This window comes from Mesoplodon densirostris, chromosome 6 (genome assembly GCF_025265405.1).
Source record: "Mesoplodon densirostris isolate mMesDen1 chromosome 6, mMesDen1 primary haplotype, whole genome shotgun sequence".
NCBI classification, from domain to species: domain Eukaryota; kingdom Metazoa; phylum Chordata; class Mammalia; order Artiodactyla; family Ziphiidae; genus Mesoplodon; species Mesoplodon densirostris.
This window is the reverse complement of record NC_082666.1, coordinates 86,913,101-86,934,239: the sequence shown is the minus strand read 5'-3', so window position 1 is coordinate 86,934,239 and position 21,139 is coordinate 86,913,101. Positions and strand designations below refer to the sequence as shown.

Sequence of the window (21,139 nt, the reverse complement as noted above, 5' to 3'; positions counted from 1 at the left end):
AGAAGGTCAGAGGTTCACTAGAGGTGATGTGGCCCAAGCCCTGAGATGATGTTACTGGGGGGCTGACCTTGTGAACAGCAGTGACACCCAGGATGATGGCAGGCTCTGAGTGGACCAAGTGTCAAGTTTTTAATTAACTGGGAAATCTCCCAACAAGGCTGAGGAGTGGGTAGAGACCCATGGCACAAGCCTGAAAGGGGTTGGGTTTTCACAAGAAGGTAGAATGAGTTCAGTTCTGGAAGAGACTGGAAAGGAACAGGAGGTGGGGGAGGGAATCAACCATAGCCTTTATCAGCCCTGCCACTGGCTCCGACTGCTGATGTGAAGTAAATGAAAGGGTACCCTTTGGAGGGCTGCAGGTGAAGGGGTCCCCTCAGGAGAGAGCCAGGCATCAGTTCAGGCAAGGAGGGGAGGGCAGTGATGCTTGTAGAGAAAGGCTGAGATTCTGAGGGAAGACAACGGAGACAAAGGCTAACTGATTTAGCAATTAAGAGGTCATGACGACTAAATCTTAAAGAAAGAAAAAGGAAGATTATTCCAAGTTTAGAGATGGTGTTATACATTCTTAATGATAGTCTCCTTGAAAAGACATCCCTTCTCTCCCCTCTAGAATAACTAAATGGTTTTTAAAGAGCCTTGAGAATTTAAATAGTTAAGAAATCAGGCACACCATTTCTTTTGAGGTTTTCAATATGACATTATTCAACTCAACCACAGCCACTCTGTGAGCACCTACTATGTTCCTGGAACTCCCTTACTAAGAATTTCAAGAGCCTAATTGCATTAAGGATATAATGTAGCCCCCTGTTTACTATTAATATATATAAGACACTCAAAACTGGAAGAAAGAAAGCTCTAGTACATACTTATCATCAGATTTCAACAAACTCTTTGATGTGTAGCTAGCAAAGAGTACTGGAATGTGTAATGAGAGCCAACCTTTCTAGAAATTAGGGAGGCCCAGGCTTGAAAACCTTTTCTTTTTCTACCTAATTAAATGCATCAATACTCCTTATCCACATATTCTGATTTAGACGTCATGCTGAGATACAGTATCAGGTGAGACACCTGCCTTGCCCCTAAGTGGCTTGTAATCTAGGAAGCATGATGAGAAAAGTATAGAAGTGATTACAATACCAGGTGCAAGATGGGAAGGATGAAGCTCTATGGTGGTTCAAAAACCAAAAATAAAGCTTATGTTTCATGAGAGACATGGTACTGGAGATGGGTTTTAGAGAATGGAAGGATTTTTCCAAAGAGTCCTAGGAAGATGGAAAAACCATTCCAGGTGGAGGGAGCAGCTCTAAAAGGAAGAGGTGAAATGATCTGGGAAAGTCCTGGATTGGCTTTAATTGGGGAATTCATTTATTCAACAATGACCCAACACAGTAAGTGGTTGAAGGAGCTGGCCCGAGCACAGCCTGATAAAATACACTGCATGCGCGCGCGCGCACGCACACACACACACACACACACACAATGTATAAAAGGGAGGGCGTAGAAGGCCAGCCTGAGAATTTCACAAACAGAATTTACTGAAGAGTGTTTTTAGGAGGAGAAGGAGTGGGACATTAGTGGGGCAAAGCCACTCATAGGATACATTTGGTAGCAAGGAGTACAATGGATAGGAGGAAAAGAGACAATTATTTGAATAATCTAGACGAGAGGCAATGGGGGACCTGAACTAGGCAAGGAGAAGGATGACACACTAGAAGTAACTGGATATGAAACTGTGTAGGACTCAACTAATGAGATGTGAGGAAGAAGCCAATAATAACTGAGTTTCTGAGCTGAGGGAACAAGGAACAGAGTACTCTGAAAACCAGGCAATTGGGAGGAACATCTAGTCTGGGGAAGCACTTTGTGAATACGATGAATCTGTAGTGCAAGTAATACACGTTCAAGATGCCTAGCTGAGATGTCCAACAAAGAACTAAAAATACAGGGCTGGAAGGAATCGGTGCAGGGAGATAGAGAAATTCTCTCTCGGCAGGCAAAGCTACTAAAAGCTAAGAGTGATCTCCAAGGGAGATGGTGAAAAGAAAGGAAGTTTGGACTTTCTGACAGAACTATACTTCAAACAATTCAGACATATGCAAATCTATCTGTTTAAAACGTGTATCGAAGTTGCTGTCTTATTTGGATCATCATCTTTTGATGAAACCCCAGCATAGTTGAGAAGATCCTTGGCCTTCCTACCTCCACCTCCCTCTATGAGAGGCCCGCTTCTGTAATGCCATACTCATCATTCCCATGCTTTGTGACACCTTGCCCAAGTTTCCAATGTCTCATGAGATAGAACTAGACCTTGAATTCACAATGAAAGGTCTGGCTGTTGTACTGATACTTCATGCAGGAGGACAGAAGACTGGGTTCTAGTAGCATGTGAACCCACTAGCAGGTTAGCCAGACAACAAATACTTGAGGGTTGGCTGTGTGTCAGGAACTGTTCCTATTTTGAAAAATCTTGCTTTATAAAAACAAATAAAAACAACAACAGAGAAGAATTTCTGAATTCTGAGCAGCCTAAAACCCATAAATCTGAGATTTTTTGTTATGGCTGAAATCACATGTCATTTCGCATAATATAATTAGTGCGATGGTTTTAATCAAATACTTTTAAGCTATTTATAAAAGTCTCATATAAGTAGCAAGTGAGGAAAAAAGTCCACTTTTGGCTTATGTTGAAATTAAACTCTGCTGTCATTCTAGTTAGTTATTGAGTGGAACATTTGCTAGTTCACCAGCATAAGCAACTGGACCCAATGTGTATTATCAAATAAATGCTATTTTATTAATTAGTTTGGAACATGCATTTAATTATAATTTTTGATAATATCTAGCAATTATTCTGTAAAAATAATTAGGACAGAGATGTGCAACTGTTGTCTTTCTAGAGAAAGGCAGTTACTTTGTGTGTGTGGTGAGGGAGGCCTTTAGGTGATTTATTATATTTTACGTTCTAGCACAAAATAGTTTTCCTGTTGAAAAACATGTACAAGTTTCATAACTCTGTAAAAATCTTTAATGAAAGTATTTCTCTCTATATGCATAAATGAGTATGAATTTATATGCCTTGGTGCCTTGGCAAAGACATACCAATGACAGGAACAGGGAGTCTAATTTACTCAGTCTAATCTCCTTGGGCCATCTCTGCCTCCCACTATGTTCTACTGCATGAGCAATTCAAAGACCGGCAATAACCTGGGCAAAGCTCAAGGGGAAATGATGCTGCAGTTGACTCAAGAGCCACTGCATATCAAACATTGTGCTAAACATATACCATATCATCTCATCCTCATGCCCTCCTTATCAGGGAGGTGCCAGCCCTGCTTTAAAGATGAGCCAACTGAAGCTCATAATAAAGTCACTTCCTTCCTAGTGTCAACTGGCAGAGTCAGAACTCAAACTTGGATCTGTCACACTCCAGAATTCATATCCTGTTGAACACACCACGCTCTCTTTGGGGTTCTTGATGTCATTTGCCAATTGCATTCGGTGTGTCTCTGTCACTCCAGGAACAAAAATTCTCAGCCATGAAGATTGGTTCAAGATGGCAGATTAGAAGGACATGCACTCACTCCCTCTTGTGAGAGCACTGAAATCACAACTAGCTGCTGAACAATCATCGGCAGGAAGACACTGGAACTCACCAAAAATGATACCCCACATCCAAAGACAAAGGAGAAGCCACAATGACACAGTAGGAGGAGCGCAATTACAATAAAATCAAATCCCATAACTGCTGGGTGGGTGACTCACAAACTGGAGAACACTTATACCACAGAAGTCCACCCACCGGAGTGAAGGTTCTGAGCCCCACGTAAGGCTTCCCAACCTGGGGGTCCGGCAAAGGGGGGAGGAATTCCTAGAGAATCAGACTTTGAAGGCTTTGAAGGCTAGCTGGATTTGACTGCAGGACTTTGACAGGACTGGGGGAAACAGAGACTCCACTCTTGGAGGGCACACACAAAGTAGTGTGCGCATCAGGACGCAGGGGAAGGAGCAGTGACCCCACAGAGACTGAACCAGGCCTACCTGCTAGTGTTGGAGGGTCTCCTGCAGAGGTCGGGGGATGGCTGTGGCTCACCGTGAGGACAAGGACACTGGCAGCAGAAGTTCTAGGAAGTACTCCTTGGCATGAGCCCTCCCAGAGTCTGTCATTAGCCCCACCAAAGAGCCAGGGTAGGCTCCAGTGTTGGGTCACCTCAGGCCAAACAACCAACAGGGAGGGAACCCAGCCCCACCCATCAGCAGACAAGCAGATTAAAGTTTTACTGAGCTCTGCCCACCAGAACAACAGCCAGCTCTACCCACCATCAGTCCCTCCCATCAGGAAACTTACACAAGCCTCTTAGATAGCCTCATCCACCAGAGGGCAGACAGCAGAAGAAAGAAGAACTACAATCCTACAGCCTGTGGAACAAAAACCACATTCACAGAAAGAAAGACAAGATGAAAAGGCAGAGTGCTATGTACCAGATGAAGGAACAAGATAAAACCCCAGAAAAACAACTAAATGAAGTGGAGAAGCAACGTTCCAGAAAAAGAATTCAGAATAATGATAGTGAAGATGATCCAGGAACTTGGAAAAAGAATGGAGGCAAAGATCGAGAAGATGCAAGAAACGTTTAACAAAGACCTAGAAGGATTAAAGAACAAACAAACAGGGATGAACAATACAATAACTGAAATGAAAAATACACTAGAAAGAATCAACAGCAGAAGAATGGAGAAGTGACCTGGAAGACAGAATAGTGGAATTCACTGCTGTGGAACAGAAAAAAGACCAAGAATGCAAAGAAATAAAGACAGCCTAAGAGACCTCTGGGACAACACTAAATGTAACAACATTCACGTTATAGGGGTCCCAGAAGGAGAAGAGAGAGAGGAAGGAGCTGAGAAAATATCTGAAGAGATTATAGTCGAAAACTTCCCTAAAATGGGAAAGGAAATAGCCACCCAAGTCCAGGAAGCACAGACAGTCCCAGGCAGGATAAACCCAAGGAGAAACATGCCAAGACACATAGTAATCAAACTGACAAAAATTAAAGACAAAGAAAAATTATTGAAAGCAACAAGGCAAAAACAACAAATAAAATACAAGGAAACTCCCATATGGTTAACAGCTGATTTCTCAGCAGAAACTCTACAAGCTAGAAGGGAGAGTGGCATGACATATTTAAAGTGATGAAAGGGAAGAACCTACAACCAAGATTACCCTGCAAGGATCTCACTCAGATTTGACAGAGAAATCAAAAGCTTTACAGACAAGCAAAAGCTAAGAGAATTCAGCACCACCAACCAGTTCTGCAACAAATGCTAAAGAAACTTCTCTAAGTGGGGAACACAAGAGAAGAAAAGGACCTACAAAAACAAACCCATAACAATTAAGAAAATGGTAATAGGAACATACATATCGATAATTACCTTAATCGTGAATGGATTAAATGCTCCAAACAAAAGACACAGGCTAACTGAATGGATACAAAAACAAGACCTGTATATATGCTGTCTACAAGAGACCCACTTCAGACCTAGGGACACATACAGACTGAAAGTGAGGGGAGGGAAAACATATTCCACGCAAATGCAAATCAAAAGAAAGCTGGAGTAGCAATATTCATATCAGATAAAATAGACTTTAAAGAATGTTAATAAGAGACAAGGAAGGATACTACATAATGATCAAGGGATCAATCCAAGAAGAAGATATAACAATTATAAATATATATGCACCCAACATAGGAGCACCTCAATACATAAGGCAACTGCTAACAGCTATAAAAGAGGAAACTGACAGTAACACAATAATAGTGGGGGACTTTAACACTTCATTCACACCAATGGACAGATCATCCAAACAGAAAATTAATAAGGAAACACAAGCTTTAAGTGACACAATAGACCAGATAGATTTAATTGATATTTATAGGACATTCCATCCAAAAACAGCAGATTACACTTTCTTCTCAAGTGTGCATGGAACATTCTCCAGGATAGATCACATCTTGGGTCACAAATCAAGCCTCAGTAAATTTAAGAAAATTGAAATTATATCAAGCATCTTTTCTGACCACAACACTATGAGATTAGAAATCAATTACAAGGGAAAAAAATGTAAAAAACACAAACAAACGGAGGCTAAACAAAACGTTACTAAATAACCAAGAGATCGTGAAGAAATCAAAGAGGAAATCAAAAAATACCTAGAGACAGGGCTTCCCTGGTGGCGCAGTGGTTGAGAGTCCGCCTGCCAATGCAGGGGACACGGGTTCGTGCCCCAGTCCGGAAAGATCCCACATGCCGCAGAGCGGCTGGGCCCGTGAGCCATGGCCGCTGAGCCTGTGCTCCGCAACGGGAGAGGCCACAACAGTGAGAGGCCCACATACCGCAAAAAACAAAAAAAAAACAAAAAAAAAACAAAAAAAAAAACCACCTAGAGACAAATGACAATGAAAACATGACGATCCAAAACCTATGGGACACAGCAAAAGCAGTTCTAAGAGGGAAGCTTATAGCAATACAAGCCTACCTCAAGGAACAAGAAAAATATGAAATAAACAATCCAACTTTACACCTAAAGGAACTAGAGAAAGAAGAACAAGTAAAATCCAAAGTTAGTAGAAGGAAAGAAATCATAAAGATCAGAGCAGAAATAAATGAAATAGAAACAAAGAAAACAATAGCAAAGATCAATAAAACTAAAAGCTGGTTCTTTGAGAAGATAAACAAAATTGATAAACCATCAGCCAGACTCATCAAGAAAAACGGAGAGGACTCAAATCAATAAAACTGGAAATGAAAAAAGGAGAAGTTATAACAGAAACCACAGAAATACAAAGCATCCTAAGAGACTATTACAAGCAACTCTATGCCAATAAAGTGGACAACCTGGAAGAAATGGACAAATTTTTAGAAAGGTATAACCTTCCAGGACTAAACCAGGAAGAAATAGAAAATATGAACAGACCAATCACAAGTAATGAAATTGAAACTGTGATTGAAAATCTTTCAACAAACGAAAGTCCAGGACCAGACAGCTTCACAGGTGAATTCAATCAAACATTTAGAGAAGAGCTAACACCCATCCTTCTCAAACTCTTCCAAAAAATTGCAGAGGAAGGAATACTCTCAAACTCATTCAACGAGGCCACCATCACCCTGATACCAAAACCAGACAAAAATACTATAAAAAAAGAAAATTACAGACCAATATCACTGATGAATATAGATGCAAAAATCCTCAACAAAATACTAGCAAACAGTATCCAACAACACATTAAAAGGATTATATACCATGATCAAGTGCGATTTATCCCAGGGATGCAAGGATTCTTCAATATATGCAAATCAATCAATGTGACACACCATGTTAATAAATTAAAGAAAATCATATGATCATCCCAATAGATGCAGAAAAAACTTTTGACAGAATTCTACACCCATTTATGATAAAAACTGTCCAGAGAGTGGGCAGAGAGGGAACCTACCTCAACATAATAAAGGCCATATACGACAAACCCACAGCAAACGTCATTCTCAATGGTGAAAAACGGAAAGCATTTCCTCTAAGATCTGGAACAAGACAAGGATGTCCACTCTTGCCACTATTATTCAACACAGTTTTGGAAGTCCTAGCCGCGGCAATCAGAGAAGAAAAAGAAATAAAAGGAATACAAATTGGAAAAGAAGAAGTAAAACTGTCACTGTTTGCAGATGACATGATACTATACATACAGAATCCTAAAGATGCCACCAGAAAACTATTAGAGCTAATCGATGAATTTGGTAAAGTTGCAGGATACAAAATTAATGCACAGAAATCTCTTGCATTCCTATATACACTAATGATGAAAAATCCGAAAGAGAAATTATGGAAACACTCCCATTTACCATTGCAACAAAAGGAATAAAATACCTAGGATTAAACGTACCTAGGGAGACAAAAGACCTGTATGCAGAAAACTATAAGACACTGATGAAAGAAATTAAAGATGATACCAACAGATGGAGAGATATACCTGTTCCTGGACTGGAAGGATCAGTATTGTGAAAATGACTATACTACCTAAAGCAATCTACAGATTCAATGCAATCCCTATGAAATTACCAATGGCATTTTTTACAGAACTAGAACAAAAAATCTTAAAATTTGTATTGAGACACAAAAGACCCTGATAGCCAGAGCAGTCTTGAGGGAAAAAAACGTAGCTGGAGAAATCAGACTCCCTGACTTCAGACTGTACTACAAAGCTATGGTAATTAAGACAATATGGTACTGGCACAAAAACAGAAATATAGATCAATAGAACAGGATAGAAAGCCCAGAGATAAACCCATGCACATATGGTCACCTTATTTTTGAAAAAGGAGGCAAGAATATACAATGGAGAAAAGACAGCCTCTTCAGTAAGTGGTGCTGGGAAAACTGGACCACTACATGTAAAAGAGTGAAATTAGAACACTCCCTAACACCATATACAAAAATAAACTCAAAATGGATTAGAGACCTAAATGTAAGACCGGACACTATAAAACTCTTAGAGGAAAACATAGGAAGAACACTCTTTGACATAAATCACAGCAAGATCTTTTTTCATCCACCTCCTAGAGTAATGGAAATAAAAACAAACAAATGGGACCTAATGAAACTTAAAAACTTTTGCACAGCAAAGGAAACCATAAACAAGATGAAAAGACAGCCCTCAGAATGGGAGGAAATATTTGCAAACGAATCAACGGACAAAGGATTAATCTCCAAAATATATAAACAGCTCATGCAGCTCAATATTAAAAAAACAAACAACCCAGTCAAAAAATGGGCAGAAAGCCAAAATCGACGTTTCTCCAAGGAAGACATACAGATGGCCAAGAAGCACATGAAAAGCTGCTCACCATCACTAATTATTAAAGAAATGCAAATCAAAACTATAATGAGGTATCACCTCATACCAGTTAGAATGGGCATCATCAGAAAATCTACAAAAAACAAATGCTGGAGAGGGTGTGGAGAAAAGGGAACCCTCTTTCCCGGTGGGTGGGAATGTAAATTGATACAGCCACTAGGCAGAACAGTATGGAGGTTCCTTAAAAAACTAAAAATAGAACTACCATACGACCCAGCAATCCCACTACTGGGCTTATACTGAGAGAAAACCATAACTCAAAAAGACACACGCACCCCAATGTTCACTGCAGCACTATTTACAATAGCCAGGACATGGAAGCAAGCTAAATGCCCATTGACAGACGAATGGATAAAGAAAAGGTGGTACATATATACAATGGAATATTACTCAGCCATAAAAAGGAACAAAATTGGGCCATTTGCAGAGACGTGGATGGACCTAGAGACTGTCATGCAGAGTGAAGTCAGTCAGAAAGTGAAAAATATCATATATTAATGCATACATGTGGAACCTAGAAAAATGGTACAGATGAACCAGTGTGCAGGGCAGAAATAGAGACACAGATGTAGAGAACAAACGTATGGACACCAAGTGGGGAAAGTGGTGGTGGGTGGTGGTGGTGGTGTGATGAACTGGGAGATTGGGATTGACGTGTATACACCGATGTGTATAAAATGGATGACTAATAAGAACCTGCTGTATAAAAAAATAAATAAAATTCAAAAAAGAAAAAAATTCTCAGCCATCCTGAAACCCATCAACGTTCCTCCCAAAAGGATCTCAACAATCTTATAATGCTATGTGTCAAGACTGGGGGAAGGAAGGGAGCCCAGCTCAAGGCTCAGAAGTGCCTATTGAATCAGACCAGCTGGGATTTTACAGTGGTTCAACTGGCCCAAATCCCCACACTGAGACTGTTGTTGCTTCTTTAGATACACCTAACACACTTTCACCCCTCGGGGCCTCTGGGCAGCAGCAGAGACGAGAAGCACCACCTCATCTGGTAGTGGTTACACTATAGTTCTGGGTGCAACTGCCGGCTAACTAAGTGGTAACTCTACAGTACCTGAAAATGGGATGATACCACTTCCCTCAAGGAACCTCTCCATCCCCACAGGTTCATATGGTACTTGTAGGTATTCAGTTTATTTGATTAATCCTATGGCCTTGTTATTTAGTCACTGCTTGAAACAGACCAAACTTTTACCTTCAAGTACACCAGGGTTCTTGGTCAACAAGACTTGTCAGTCAACAACTATTTGCAGAACACACACAAGTACACAGAATTTTACAGTAATTGATATTTATACCTTCAACTCTCAAGGAACTCAAAGTCTAATTTGCCTTGCCTCCCTTATTAATCAGTCAAATACTTACTGAGCCCACACTGTTTGATGCAACAGGGAAGTTTAGGGTAGAGTGTGTAGAGAAGTTACAGAAGGAAGGGCCAAGAACATGATCTATCAGGTGGAAAGTGAAGGAAGGGTCAAGGTCAGGCATGCTTAACACTGTGGAGCCAGCAACATGGGGAACAAAGAAGACACACAGGAAACAACAGGGTGACAACTAAGTGCCTGAGTGTATAGCAGTGAATAAATAAACAATGGGAGGTAAGTGAAAGGAGAGATCGGCACACGTCTTCATTCATTCATTGAATAAGCATAAATTGTGAGCACCAATCGTGAAGATGAAGCCAAAGAGCCAAGAGAACTGTGCACAGGGAGTAATAGAAAGGTGCACTGGATTAAAATGAATGATGAGGAATGACACATGGGGACAGGTTAGAACATACAAGAAGAGTTTGGAACAACTGATGTGTCTGTCTTGCCTTCATAGCTCTAGGGGGTCATGAAAACAGAGGCTCCAAATACCCAGCTTACAGGACAAGAAGCCAACTGAGCAAGCCACCTTTTCCAGAAACACAAATGAGCCTAAGACCACACTTCTTTCTTTTCAGCCTTTGAAGTTTGGCATGTCTTTTCCTAACATGCTCAAATTTTGAGCATCTAGGTTTGCACATAAGACGACTTCTTCTTTCCAAGGCAACAAAAAGAATTGCCTTGCAATCAGTAACAGATGTAGAGAAGACCTGACTGCTGGAGATGCCTCAGCAATTTGTATTTCCATATTAGAAGCTTGAGATTTTAAATTGAAAATACAAAACCCCACCTCATTACCTCTTCCCTTGTGCTAAGAGAAAATGGAAAATACTTTGCAAAAAACAAAAACCACCCCACAAGCCGCAGGAACTTGCCAACACTGTCTAGCACTGCTCAGAGTCCAAAGGGCCAGCGAGGGCCCAGATACACAGTGAGCACAAAGCACAGAGGCAGGTACTCACGGTTTTCCTCCTGGAATGCCTGTCAGGTTTGGAGGTATTGCTGGCACACGCATGTGATGGTGTGGGTCAAATCCAACCTAAAATTTTTCCCAAGCAAGACAACAAAACCAAACATGGTTACATCAACTCATTTCATCCTACTCAGTATCTTTCCAAATCCTAGGAGAACAGATGCTTTAAAAATGTGATTTTAGAGATAAATACACAAGTACTGATTGATGAAATGATAGGATGTTCATGATTTCATGGTAACATACTTGTGGGTGGAACAAACATGAAAAAAACAGTATTATTACTGAAGCTCATGATGGAAAATGAAGGGTTCACTGTATTTACTATATTATTTACTCTACTTCTGTAGGTTTAAAAAGTTCTTATAAAAAAGGAACATAAGACAAAAGAATTCCCTCACCTTACAAAAGAAAATGAATCTCACAATATGATTACATGCAGTTTAATTTATAAATACACACAGGTCCCTCTATAAATCCCTCAAGTTTCATAAACTTCCTTAAAAAAAAAAAAACCCTCTGCGCTCTGGAACACTTTTATGCTGTAAAAGCGCACAAACATACCACTGGCGATCTCCCGTAGGCCGCGGCTGCAGCTGCAGCAGCCGCGGCGGCGCTCATCTGCGGGGAGATGTTGTGCAGCCCTGCGTAGGCAGCTCCGGGGCTGGTCAGCTCCCCATTCATCCCAGCGTGTGGCACAATCCCGAAGGGGGTCGGATATGGACAAGGTACTGCCATTGGGGTCCTTAGGCTCGAGGCTACAGACCCAAATGGAAGAAAGGAGAAAAACCAATGATACACACGAGACAATAATGAAGTATAATGAATATCAGGAGCAACACATTCTTCTGTATGTTAAAAAGTAGGATCTACAGTTCAAATAAGCTTATTTTAATATTCTCAAAAGTCATTCAAGCCTTCATCAGGGTTCATGTCTTCCCCTTATTTTACTGAACACCTAGTATGTGTCAGACATGGTAAGTGCCAGGCGCTTGATTTGGATTAAAGAACTTACAGCCAGTCAACGCTGGTCATTAGTACTCTTACTGTATTACACTCTTTAAATTGCTTTGATTTCTTTAAAAACAGGAAGCATAAATATGTAGAGAAACATTTTTCTCACTAACCCAAGGGGTCGACTCCTGGCGGTTTTCCAGGGACAGGCCTCAATCCGGGAGTGGAATTACTGCCTGGGGTGGGTGCATCGCTTCGTGGAGTAGGGGTATTGGACTTCGACACAGGAGTGGTAGATTTTTCATTCTAACAAGAGATGTAATGGAATACACTGCTAGTTAGAACACAGTTTTAACAATTATGTTAAACATCTGAAAAGGTAGAGTAAAAGAAAAGGAAAAAGAAATGGAAAAGATTCTTTAGCATGGGCCTCTCTTTTCATTAGTTAAAAAGAGCTATCAAAGAAACAAAAAGTGTTCCCTGAGACCACAAAACCAATGTTCAAGAGGACATAAATCAAAGCTGAACTTGGGGCAGAGTAGACCATTTCCAGGAAACTGGTCTGAGTTAGACAGACGCTGACAAATCATGATGTCCCGATGTGACTGGCCACTTGCTGGCTCTGCTTTAATACTGAGTGGTTTGAGTTGGGTTCCTGATGGATTGTTTGTGCCACAAGAGGCTCCCCTGGTTAACAGATCCCATTAAAAAAGATCCAGGCCTGAATCATCACAGAGATCAGCACAGAGGAGCTGCCATTACAAGGCCGGAAGGCCAAGAGAAAACAACAGAAAAAAACTTAATCCAGCCCTGTGCCAGACACATTCTCCAAAACTGCAGACAAACTGAGGAATTTTCTTCCCCTCAGCTGTGAATTCAAAAGGTTATTTGAAAACGGAATTTGTCTTTTTTTTTTTTAAATGCTATGTTACAAGGACACAACTGGTGAGCAAAAAGGAAGGCACACTATATAAAAATGCAATTAACTACACAGCCACAGAGGAAGGGGGTATGGGGAGATTACCCTGACTTGCAAGCAGTTTTATTCGTGCATTTCTGATTTGTGGTAGACTTTTATAAATGACAGATTAACTTTTTAGACAGGAAGGGAAAATTACTGCAATCATATATAGCTTGGTAATTCCAACAAAGCTAGCAACAAAATCACATCCAAGCCCAAAACTAAATTTACCATAAACCATAGGTGACGAAACCATCTCTGTAACCTCAGTATATATTTCTTCATCTTTGCTGAGACTCGTTTCACTCAATTTCCTCATGTCCCTCCCCTATCCTTGCAAAAAGACTCACAAAACAAACATCCATCACCAACAAAGTCAGTGAACCCGCTCTGTTCCAAAAGTACTTTTGTCAATTCAACTTGAATACTGAACATACACATATGCTTGGTGGTAAAAGTCCTATGGAAAAATGTGGAAAATACAAAATTTTAAAAATAATTTAACCTAACCATCTGGAAATGGGCAACGCTAAGAAAGATGGTGAGGAACTGCTTACAAGGCTAAGTTCTTTGGATTTGGAGGAAGGAGTACTGCTGGAGGATGCGATCGAGGCTGGACTGATGGGGGCATCTTTCTTGAGAAGGCGTGTCTTGTCCAGGCCATTCTCTCTTGGGGAATGTGCAGGGCTCCCTCGAGGTGAGGATGGATCCTACAAAGGAACATTAAGGGTTTCAAAGGCAGCACAGTGCATTCACAGTGCCAGAGCACTTGGTGTGGACGTTTCTAGCCAAAAGTCTTCAACAGCTTAGAAGCAAAAAAGATTCTGGAATAGATCATAAGACTCATCAAATTGCTGAAGAAAATATTCAGTATAGAGGTCAATGAAAATACTACAAAATTTATAGTACTTATTTAAAACAGAAACAAAAATCAAAACTCTACAAATTTGCAGGTCACTTGCCAAGGTGTGTGCATTCATGGTGGTAACCACACATTTGCACTTCGCAGAGTAGAGTAGCAATAAAAAAGGATCAGTAATATAAAGTTTTCAGGTAAATAAAACGTGGGCCCCTTCAGAAATTAAGGAAACATTGTGGATACTAGTTGCTGGGACACTAATCATTGTTACAACTGGTTAAGAGCAGGAAGTCAAATAAGCCACAAACATACCTCATTGGAAACGTCAACCACCAAGTTGTCATCACTCTTCTCACCATCGCTGTCCTGCATTGACAATTGAGAAGCATTATCTCCTCCCCCAGCCAAAAAAAGAAGAAGAAGAAAAAAAATGCAGCCAGATTTACCCTAGGTAAGTCCAGAGTCATCAACTCCTCACATTTTATAAAAATGAACTGCACCAAACAGTGCTAAACACTCTACAATGAACTGTGTTCTTTAATCTTCATGACAAAGTTATGAGGTAGGTGATAGGAAACAGGATGATTCCACTGTAGTTAAAAAAATTGAAGTTTATGGTTTATTACTCTAGTATCAGGTGCCAACTGGCAGGCCCACGCTACATAATCCAGCCTACAGAAGGGTGGGATTTGTTCTGTCAGTGTCTTTCAAAGACCGGATAGAGAGCCACACTTTTTAAATTGGGAGGTTTCACATGAAATTTCAAGTTCTCAGCTTCTTTCGAGGCCTGCAGTCTTGCAGGGCACCACCAGAGGAAGCGGGGTGCAGTCAGCCTGCCTCCACACCAGTGAGTCCCATCCCACGTGCTCCCTTCACTGTGTGATCTGAAGAACCAGCCACTGAAGGAAAATGAGCTTCAACTCATGCTAGGGACACATCTGGATGTTTCTGCAAGTTACATTCCACAAAACGTGCTACATTCCTCAGCACAGGAGGTCATCTAGACATTTTAACAGGTTGTCTGTGATTTTAGCTTTTTCCTTAACATTTCTAGCTGGCCACAGAAAATTCGACCACCTTGAAATTTATGGAGGGAAGCAAATACATCTAATAGAAATGATATGGAACACAAGTCTCCTATCGGTTGCAGGATAAAGGACTGTTTTGCGGCTCACAGACACATGTGCACTCACTTGCAAACACACAGACCTTCAGCCAGCCACTTGAGACACAGTTAGAACTGCAATAATTATTTTTCTCTCCTAGGATGTTGTTATCTTGTGTTCTAGTTTTGGTTGGTAATAGTAAGAGGGTAAAAAGGCCGCTGATTAAAAAGCAAGGTAAACTGCCTCCCCCAAAGCAAAGGTGAGTGAACCTACATAACGAGCTGCGATCTCCTTTTCTTCAGTTTTCTGCTTTTTGCTATCAGAGGAGTAGTCTGTGGAGTTTCTGTGCTTCTCAGCACCTCGGAAACTGGCTGATGGGGATACCGAAGAGCTCTGGAATTAGAAAGGGAAGTGGGATTGAGAGATGATCAGCCATTCAACAATGTCATTTTTTGTTTGTTTGTTTGTTTTTTTTTTGGCAGTACGCGGGCCTCTCACTGTTGTGGCCTCTCCCGTTGCGGAGCACAGGCTCCGGACGCGCAGGCTCAGCGGCCATGGCTCACGCGCCCAGCCGCTCCGCGGCATGTGGGATCTTCCCGGACCGGGGCACGAACCCGCGTCCCCTGCGTCGGCAGGCAGACTCTCAACCACTGCGCCACCAGTAAAGCCCAACAATGTCATTTTTTTAATCACTTGACACTATCTCCTTTTCATTCTTCAGTACACACTCACAGAGCTGTTAAGAGGAGACAGGAGAGAGAGGAGGAGGTGAAAGGAAGATGAGAACAAAGGTATAGAGAAAAAAGAAAAGGGGAAAAAGGAAAGAACAAGACAGAAGAAGGAGAGATGGGACAGAGGGATCAGAGGAATAAAAAGAGGAGGCAGGGAGCAGGTTAAACGCAAAGGGCAAAGGGGGTTTGGTCTGAAGGAGAAGTTTATATTTTATCGAGAGAGGAAGCAGATACAAGAGAAAGAGGAGAAAGAAAAGGCAGCCCCCCGCCCACCCTTAAGTTGCCAGCCGATGAGAAGCCAGTATTTCAAACCTCTATAGAGAAACTGAATAAATTAGAGTCCACCTTGAGAGATAATTACTAATTCTTCAGTGAAAAAAGAGAGGCACTCCTTGGGGATTTAAGCACCCAAATATGGTGACACAAAGGTCATACTTACAGAATTTTGCTTTAGTCCCGCAACTTAAGGGCCTGGGAGATGCAGAGTGGCAGGTAAAACAACAACAACATGACAACAACAAAACCACACCTACAAAAATGCACTTTATTATTTTTCTGACTCCTAGAGTTTCCATGATCTGCTCTCTTCTTTAACCTCTGGAAATCCAGGAACCCCATTAGGACCAGGGAATAGAAAGATGGTCCCTCCCTCTTGGAATCACAGTTGGGGGTGATCTGTTTGGGCTCAGGCCATGTCTGTCATCTCTGCTCTTCCAAAGAGCTCTCAGCTGGAGGAGTACCACACACAGAAAACAAACACCAGTGACAGAGAAATTCTCTGAAGCACAGAGAAGGAGTCTGCCATCGAGGTCAGGCGGTTACTGGGCACACTGAGACGATATGACAGCTTAAAACCATAGATGAAGAAGAGAGCACTGATGAAAACTGTCACTAACTTCAAGGAGTGGCTAGTGACTCAGTTCCACACTAAACTAAAGGGGAGGTATACAGAGAGGGTGCAGGGCTGACCTGTTGAGGGTGAACTGAAGGCCTCAAGAGCCAAGTTCTTCAGGGGGGCTCTGGGGCAGCACTCTCGAGTACTAGAGTAACCCAGGTGGGGTGGGAAAGGGCTGACCTTGGAGGGCAGAGGCAAGGAAACTTGGAGATATGGGGGGAAAGTTCTAGGAAGAACAAAGAATCACCACCAGAATCTCTGCCTGGCATCCAAATCAATTCAGAAAACTGTTCAGTAAAGCTTTTCCTCATTTATAACTTTACTCGTCTTATATAAAATGTACTCCTTGTACTTTTTTTTCTTTACCTTATTAGTCTGTTAGCAATAATTAACAGTCTTCTTTCCACCCATGTTGGTATAGCTACCAAAAGATCACCCCCTAGTGGTCAGCTGTGGTGATGGCAACTCCTCCACTAGCTCCAAAGGCAGGGGTGCAGGGTGGGAGTTTGGAGGAGGAGGAAGACTGAGAAGGATCAGTGAGTCTCCACTGATAGAGGCTGGAAAACCACAAACCCTTCCTTCCTGTATCAGTCCCTTAAATGTAGGCACCAAGCCCTCTAACCATCCCTACTCAAACATACACTCTTATGTTTGATGGCAGAAAAGATGGCAGGCATTATTCATTAAGGCTGAAGACTGAAGCAAAGCACTAGAAGCCAAACAATTTTAAAAAGTGGATTGACTGCTTCTTGACTTTCATATATGTCCGCTGAGTTCCAATCCTCATTCCCAAGCCATACGACTTGATTCAATGCTTCTGCTTTGCTTTCCTACCATGACCCAATGCAATCAGGTTTTTACAACCATTACTTCTTTGAAATCATGCACACAAACACCATCTGTGAGCTACTACCTAACATATTTAATGCCAGAGCCTGTATCTAGTTTCTCCCCTCTCCAGTCTATCCTCCACATTTCTGGGATTCATTTCCCAGAGATTCTCACCCTTCCTTAAAAATGACAAATGGTGTCCCATCGTCCATAGGAAAAAAAGACCAAACTTCTGAGTACAGCTGTTTTCCAAAGCCCTCCACTCCCTGCCCCAATCCAGGGCCTGGGCCTTGTCTCAGAGCTCTGGGCTTGTTGCTCCCTGGTGCACCATCTATTTTCATTGCATTGGCAGCCTTTTCTCCTGGCTTTCAAGAATGCCCTTTCCCTCAGTATCTTCCTTTTGAAATCCTCCCTCACCATTCTTAAGAACCAGCTCTAAACGTCACTGTTCAAAGCTCTCTGACACTGTCAGGCAGAATTAATCACTCTTTGTTCCCTTAACATTTTGTTCACCCAATGAGTGGAGCACTCCCCATCAACTGATAGCTGTTTGTTTACAATTACAAGGTGCTTCCCACTCCAGGCTGTGGGTTCCTGGGGCCGGGGGCACCCACCCAGCACAGTGAGTGACACAGAACTGCCAATAATTTTTTTCAAGCTTAAATGACTGAACAACCCCTCGGGCACTCCTCAATCTTTACAAAATTCATGTGATACATTCCTTTTCAGAGGGCCTCTTGGCCAAACAAATCCACAGGAAACCATTCACTAGAGTAGGATCTGAGGCGTGGCATTCCTTGGATCTGGCAACTTGGTAGCTCTGCCCCGTTCTTCACCTTAATCCTCCACCTACTTCCACATGCCTTCATTCCTACTACTGTGATATTTTACAAAAAGAAGAAAAACTGTGTGTACATGTGTATGATTACTGATACTACACACTTAACGTTATTTTCACTCTGTCAAAAAGGAAAACTGATTTTTTAACATCTTTATTGGAGTATAATATTGCTTTACAATGTTGTGTTAGTTTCTGCTGTATAACAAAGTGAATCAGCTATACATATACATACATCCCCAAATCCCCTCCCTCTTGCGTCTCCCTCCCCCACCCCTCTAGGTGGTCACAAAGCACGGAGCTGATCTCCCTGTGCTGCTATGCAGCTGCTTCCCACTAGCTATTTTACATTTGGTAGTGTGTATATGTCAACGGGGAAGGGTAAGCTGGGACGAAATCAGGAAAACTGATTTTTAAACGATGACAAAATACTTTCTTAAAACTTAATACTGAATGATAATGCTTATTAATTGGCACGCATGTACAAAGAGCATTTTTTTTTTTTAAGCTGGCTGTTTCAGGCACTTTGGACAGTATTTTATTTGTGAATTTTACTGCAGAACAGAGTTGCATGTTGGAGTTTCCTGGTAGAATGATTAAGTAGTTAATTATCGCTAGCATTTAAAGGTTAAGCTGCACAATAGGCACTGGGGCAATCAGCAATGTTCTAATAACATAATTGCTCTAGAATCAAATTGGACTTGGCACGGACTCTCATCATGAATCTTACAAGTCCACCATTCTGCCACTGGAAGGCCATTTGGATCTTTGCTAGACATGTAAACAGTAGGAATTAAATACTGATAAAGACAAAGTCACGCTTTTGCAAGAAAAGCTTATTTTTATTTCTCTATTGTTATTTTAAAAGCTTAGCTAGGTTAGATATTTCCCTAACTTATTACATAAGAAACTTACTGGAGCTGCATTATTACTCCTTAGAAATCTACAAACTTAGAAACATTAAACATAAATCTTTCTTATTACAGTTTGATCATGTGAATATACTAGCAAATTGGTTATGAAAGAAGAGTCACAATCAGAAAGTGGTGGCCGATGTGGAAAGGGCAAAACACCTTAAATGTGAAATGTTAGTAAAAACCTCTCAAAAATAAAGTAATAACCTAGAATTTAAAAAAATTATGTATTTAAAAAAAATAAACACATATTGGGATATTGAAAAAACAAGGTAGATGTCTAATAAAAGATAAATAGGAGGGGAAACAGAGCGAAATGAATCTTATATGGAAATCCTAATTGCTTTGGTAATAAAAGATAAGCTTTAAAGTCAGTTAATTCCTAACATTATAAATCATGTTATCTCAAAATGAGAAAAATTCTAGATCCTAGTTTGAAATCCAACCTGGACTTTACTAAGGCTACTGATAAAGTCAGCTGCAAAACTGCGACTCTAACAGTAATTCATTCAGTACAGGAATTGGTTCGGGTCAGGGACACTCAGGGGGAGTTTGTTTATGGTGGTGGAGGTGGGGAGGATGGAGAAGGCAGGCTTAAAGCCCTGTAAGACCCTTTACTGATGTCACACCCAAAGCCCTCCAGCAATCTAAACGGGTGACCCCACCGTCCCCTTTGCTGTGACTCCTCTGCCACCTCAAGATCAAAGATGACCAGGTATGAGAAAGAGCTCCATAAAGCATTCTCCCGCCCCAAAAGAGGCAGTGAGTGCTGTTACAATCAGCTAATTATAATAACAGGTAGCACACACTGTACTAGCAGGCAAGAGCATCTCTCTGGAGTCCAGACTGCCTGGGTTAAAAATCTTCCACTTAATATCCCTGTAGCCTTGAGGATGTTGCTCAGTCTCAATCAGTCTGGAGTCTGGAGTCAACGGCACCCCACCCACTCCGTCAACCAGGCTGCTCTGAGGGCTAAGTGAAAGAAGCCACATAAAGTAGAAGGCACAGCCCTTGGTAAATAACTGAGCCTCAGCAATAGCAACTCAGCACTGTGACTGTATGCTGCACACTATTTACTTACGGAGCTAGTGTGGATCTTCTATTTTAAGCCTCACCTAAGGACTATTCTAGGTGTTTGGGTAGCACTGTCCCTCAGCATAGATATGCAGATAATCCATAATAATGGTTCCAACAGGCTGCTATTACGAAAACACATCTCCTTTCAACAATTACAATAAGGTTTTGGTTCAATACTGCAGGCAAGACTATAAATACCACCTCCACGCTGGACTTTCTAATTTGATTTCAAATGCACATCAAACTAACTCTGCTTTCCACTGGCATAGGTGCAGTGCTCAGATGTCCCTGCCCACTTACAAGATCCCAACCGGCAAGAATATGCTATAAAGGTCGAGTGGACAACCATGATCAAGAACTCTAAAACTCATTGCTCATCAGCTGCGGCCTTCAGACACCCCATCTACCTGGCACCAAAGGGTAAATCCATTTTCAAACAGATAAAGAGGGTAATGACAGGGCAGAGGGCACCACGAAAATGTGGCCAGGGTGACTGCAAGTTCCGGATTGTCCCCACTTTACACCTGTTGTCCAGGTCTCTTCACTCTCAAAACCAGCCCACTTTAGAAGATGAATATACTGCTACTCTTAACTGTAGTTCTTTCAGTACAGGAATTAGTTTGGGTCAGGGACAATTCAGGGGGAGTTTGTTTATGGCCGTTGGGGCAGGCCCAAGAGCCCTGTAGACACTTTTATTGATGCCATAATC

The 21,139-nt window shown here is 41.5% G+C and overlaps 1 protein-coding gene across 9 annotated transcripts in view; it reads right to left on the bottom strand.

Annotated features, from left to right (window-relative positions):
- Positions 1-21,139, bottom strand: part of LOC132492632 (transducin-like enhancer protein 4) — a 152,681-nt gene that overhangs the window by 10,782 nt on the left and 120,760 nt on the right. For all 9 annotated transcript variants that reach the window (XM_060102362.1, XM_060102363.1, XM_060102357.1 and 6 more), the window contains 6 exons: positions 15,418-15,537; positions 14,351-14,404; positions 13,737-13,889; positions 12,392-12,524; positions 11,829-12,022; positions 11,254-11,330 (listed from right to left, as the gene is read on the bottom strand). In XM_060102362.1, the coding sequence (XP_059958345.1) occupies positions 11,254-11,330; positions 11,829-12,022; positions 12,392-12,524; positions 13,737-13,889; positions 14,351-14,404; positions 15,418-15,537 (731 nt within the window). The remainder of the gene's footprint in view (positions 1-11,253; positions 11,331-11,828; positions 12,023-12,391; positions 12,525-13,736; positions 13,890-14,350; positions 14,405-15,417; positions 15,538-21,139) is intronic.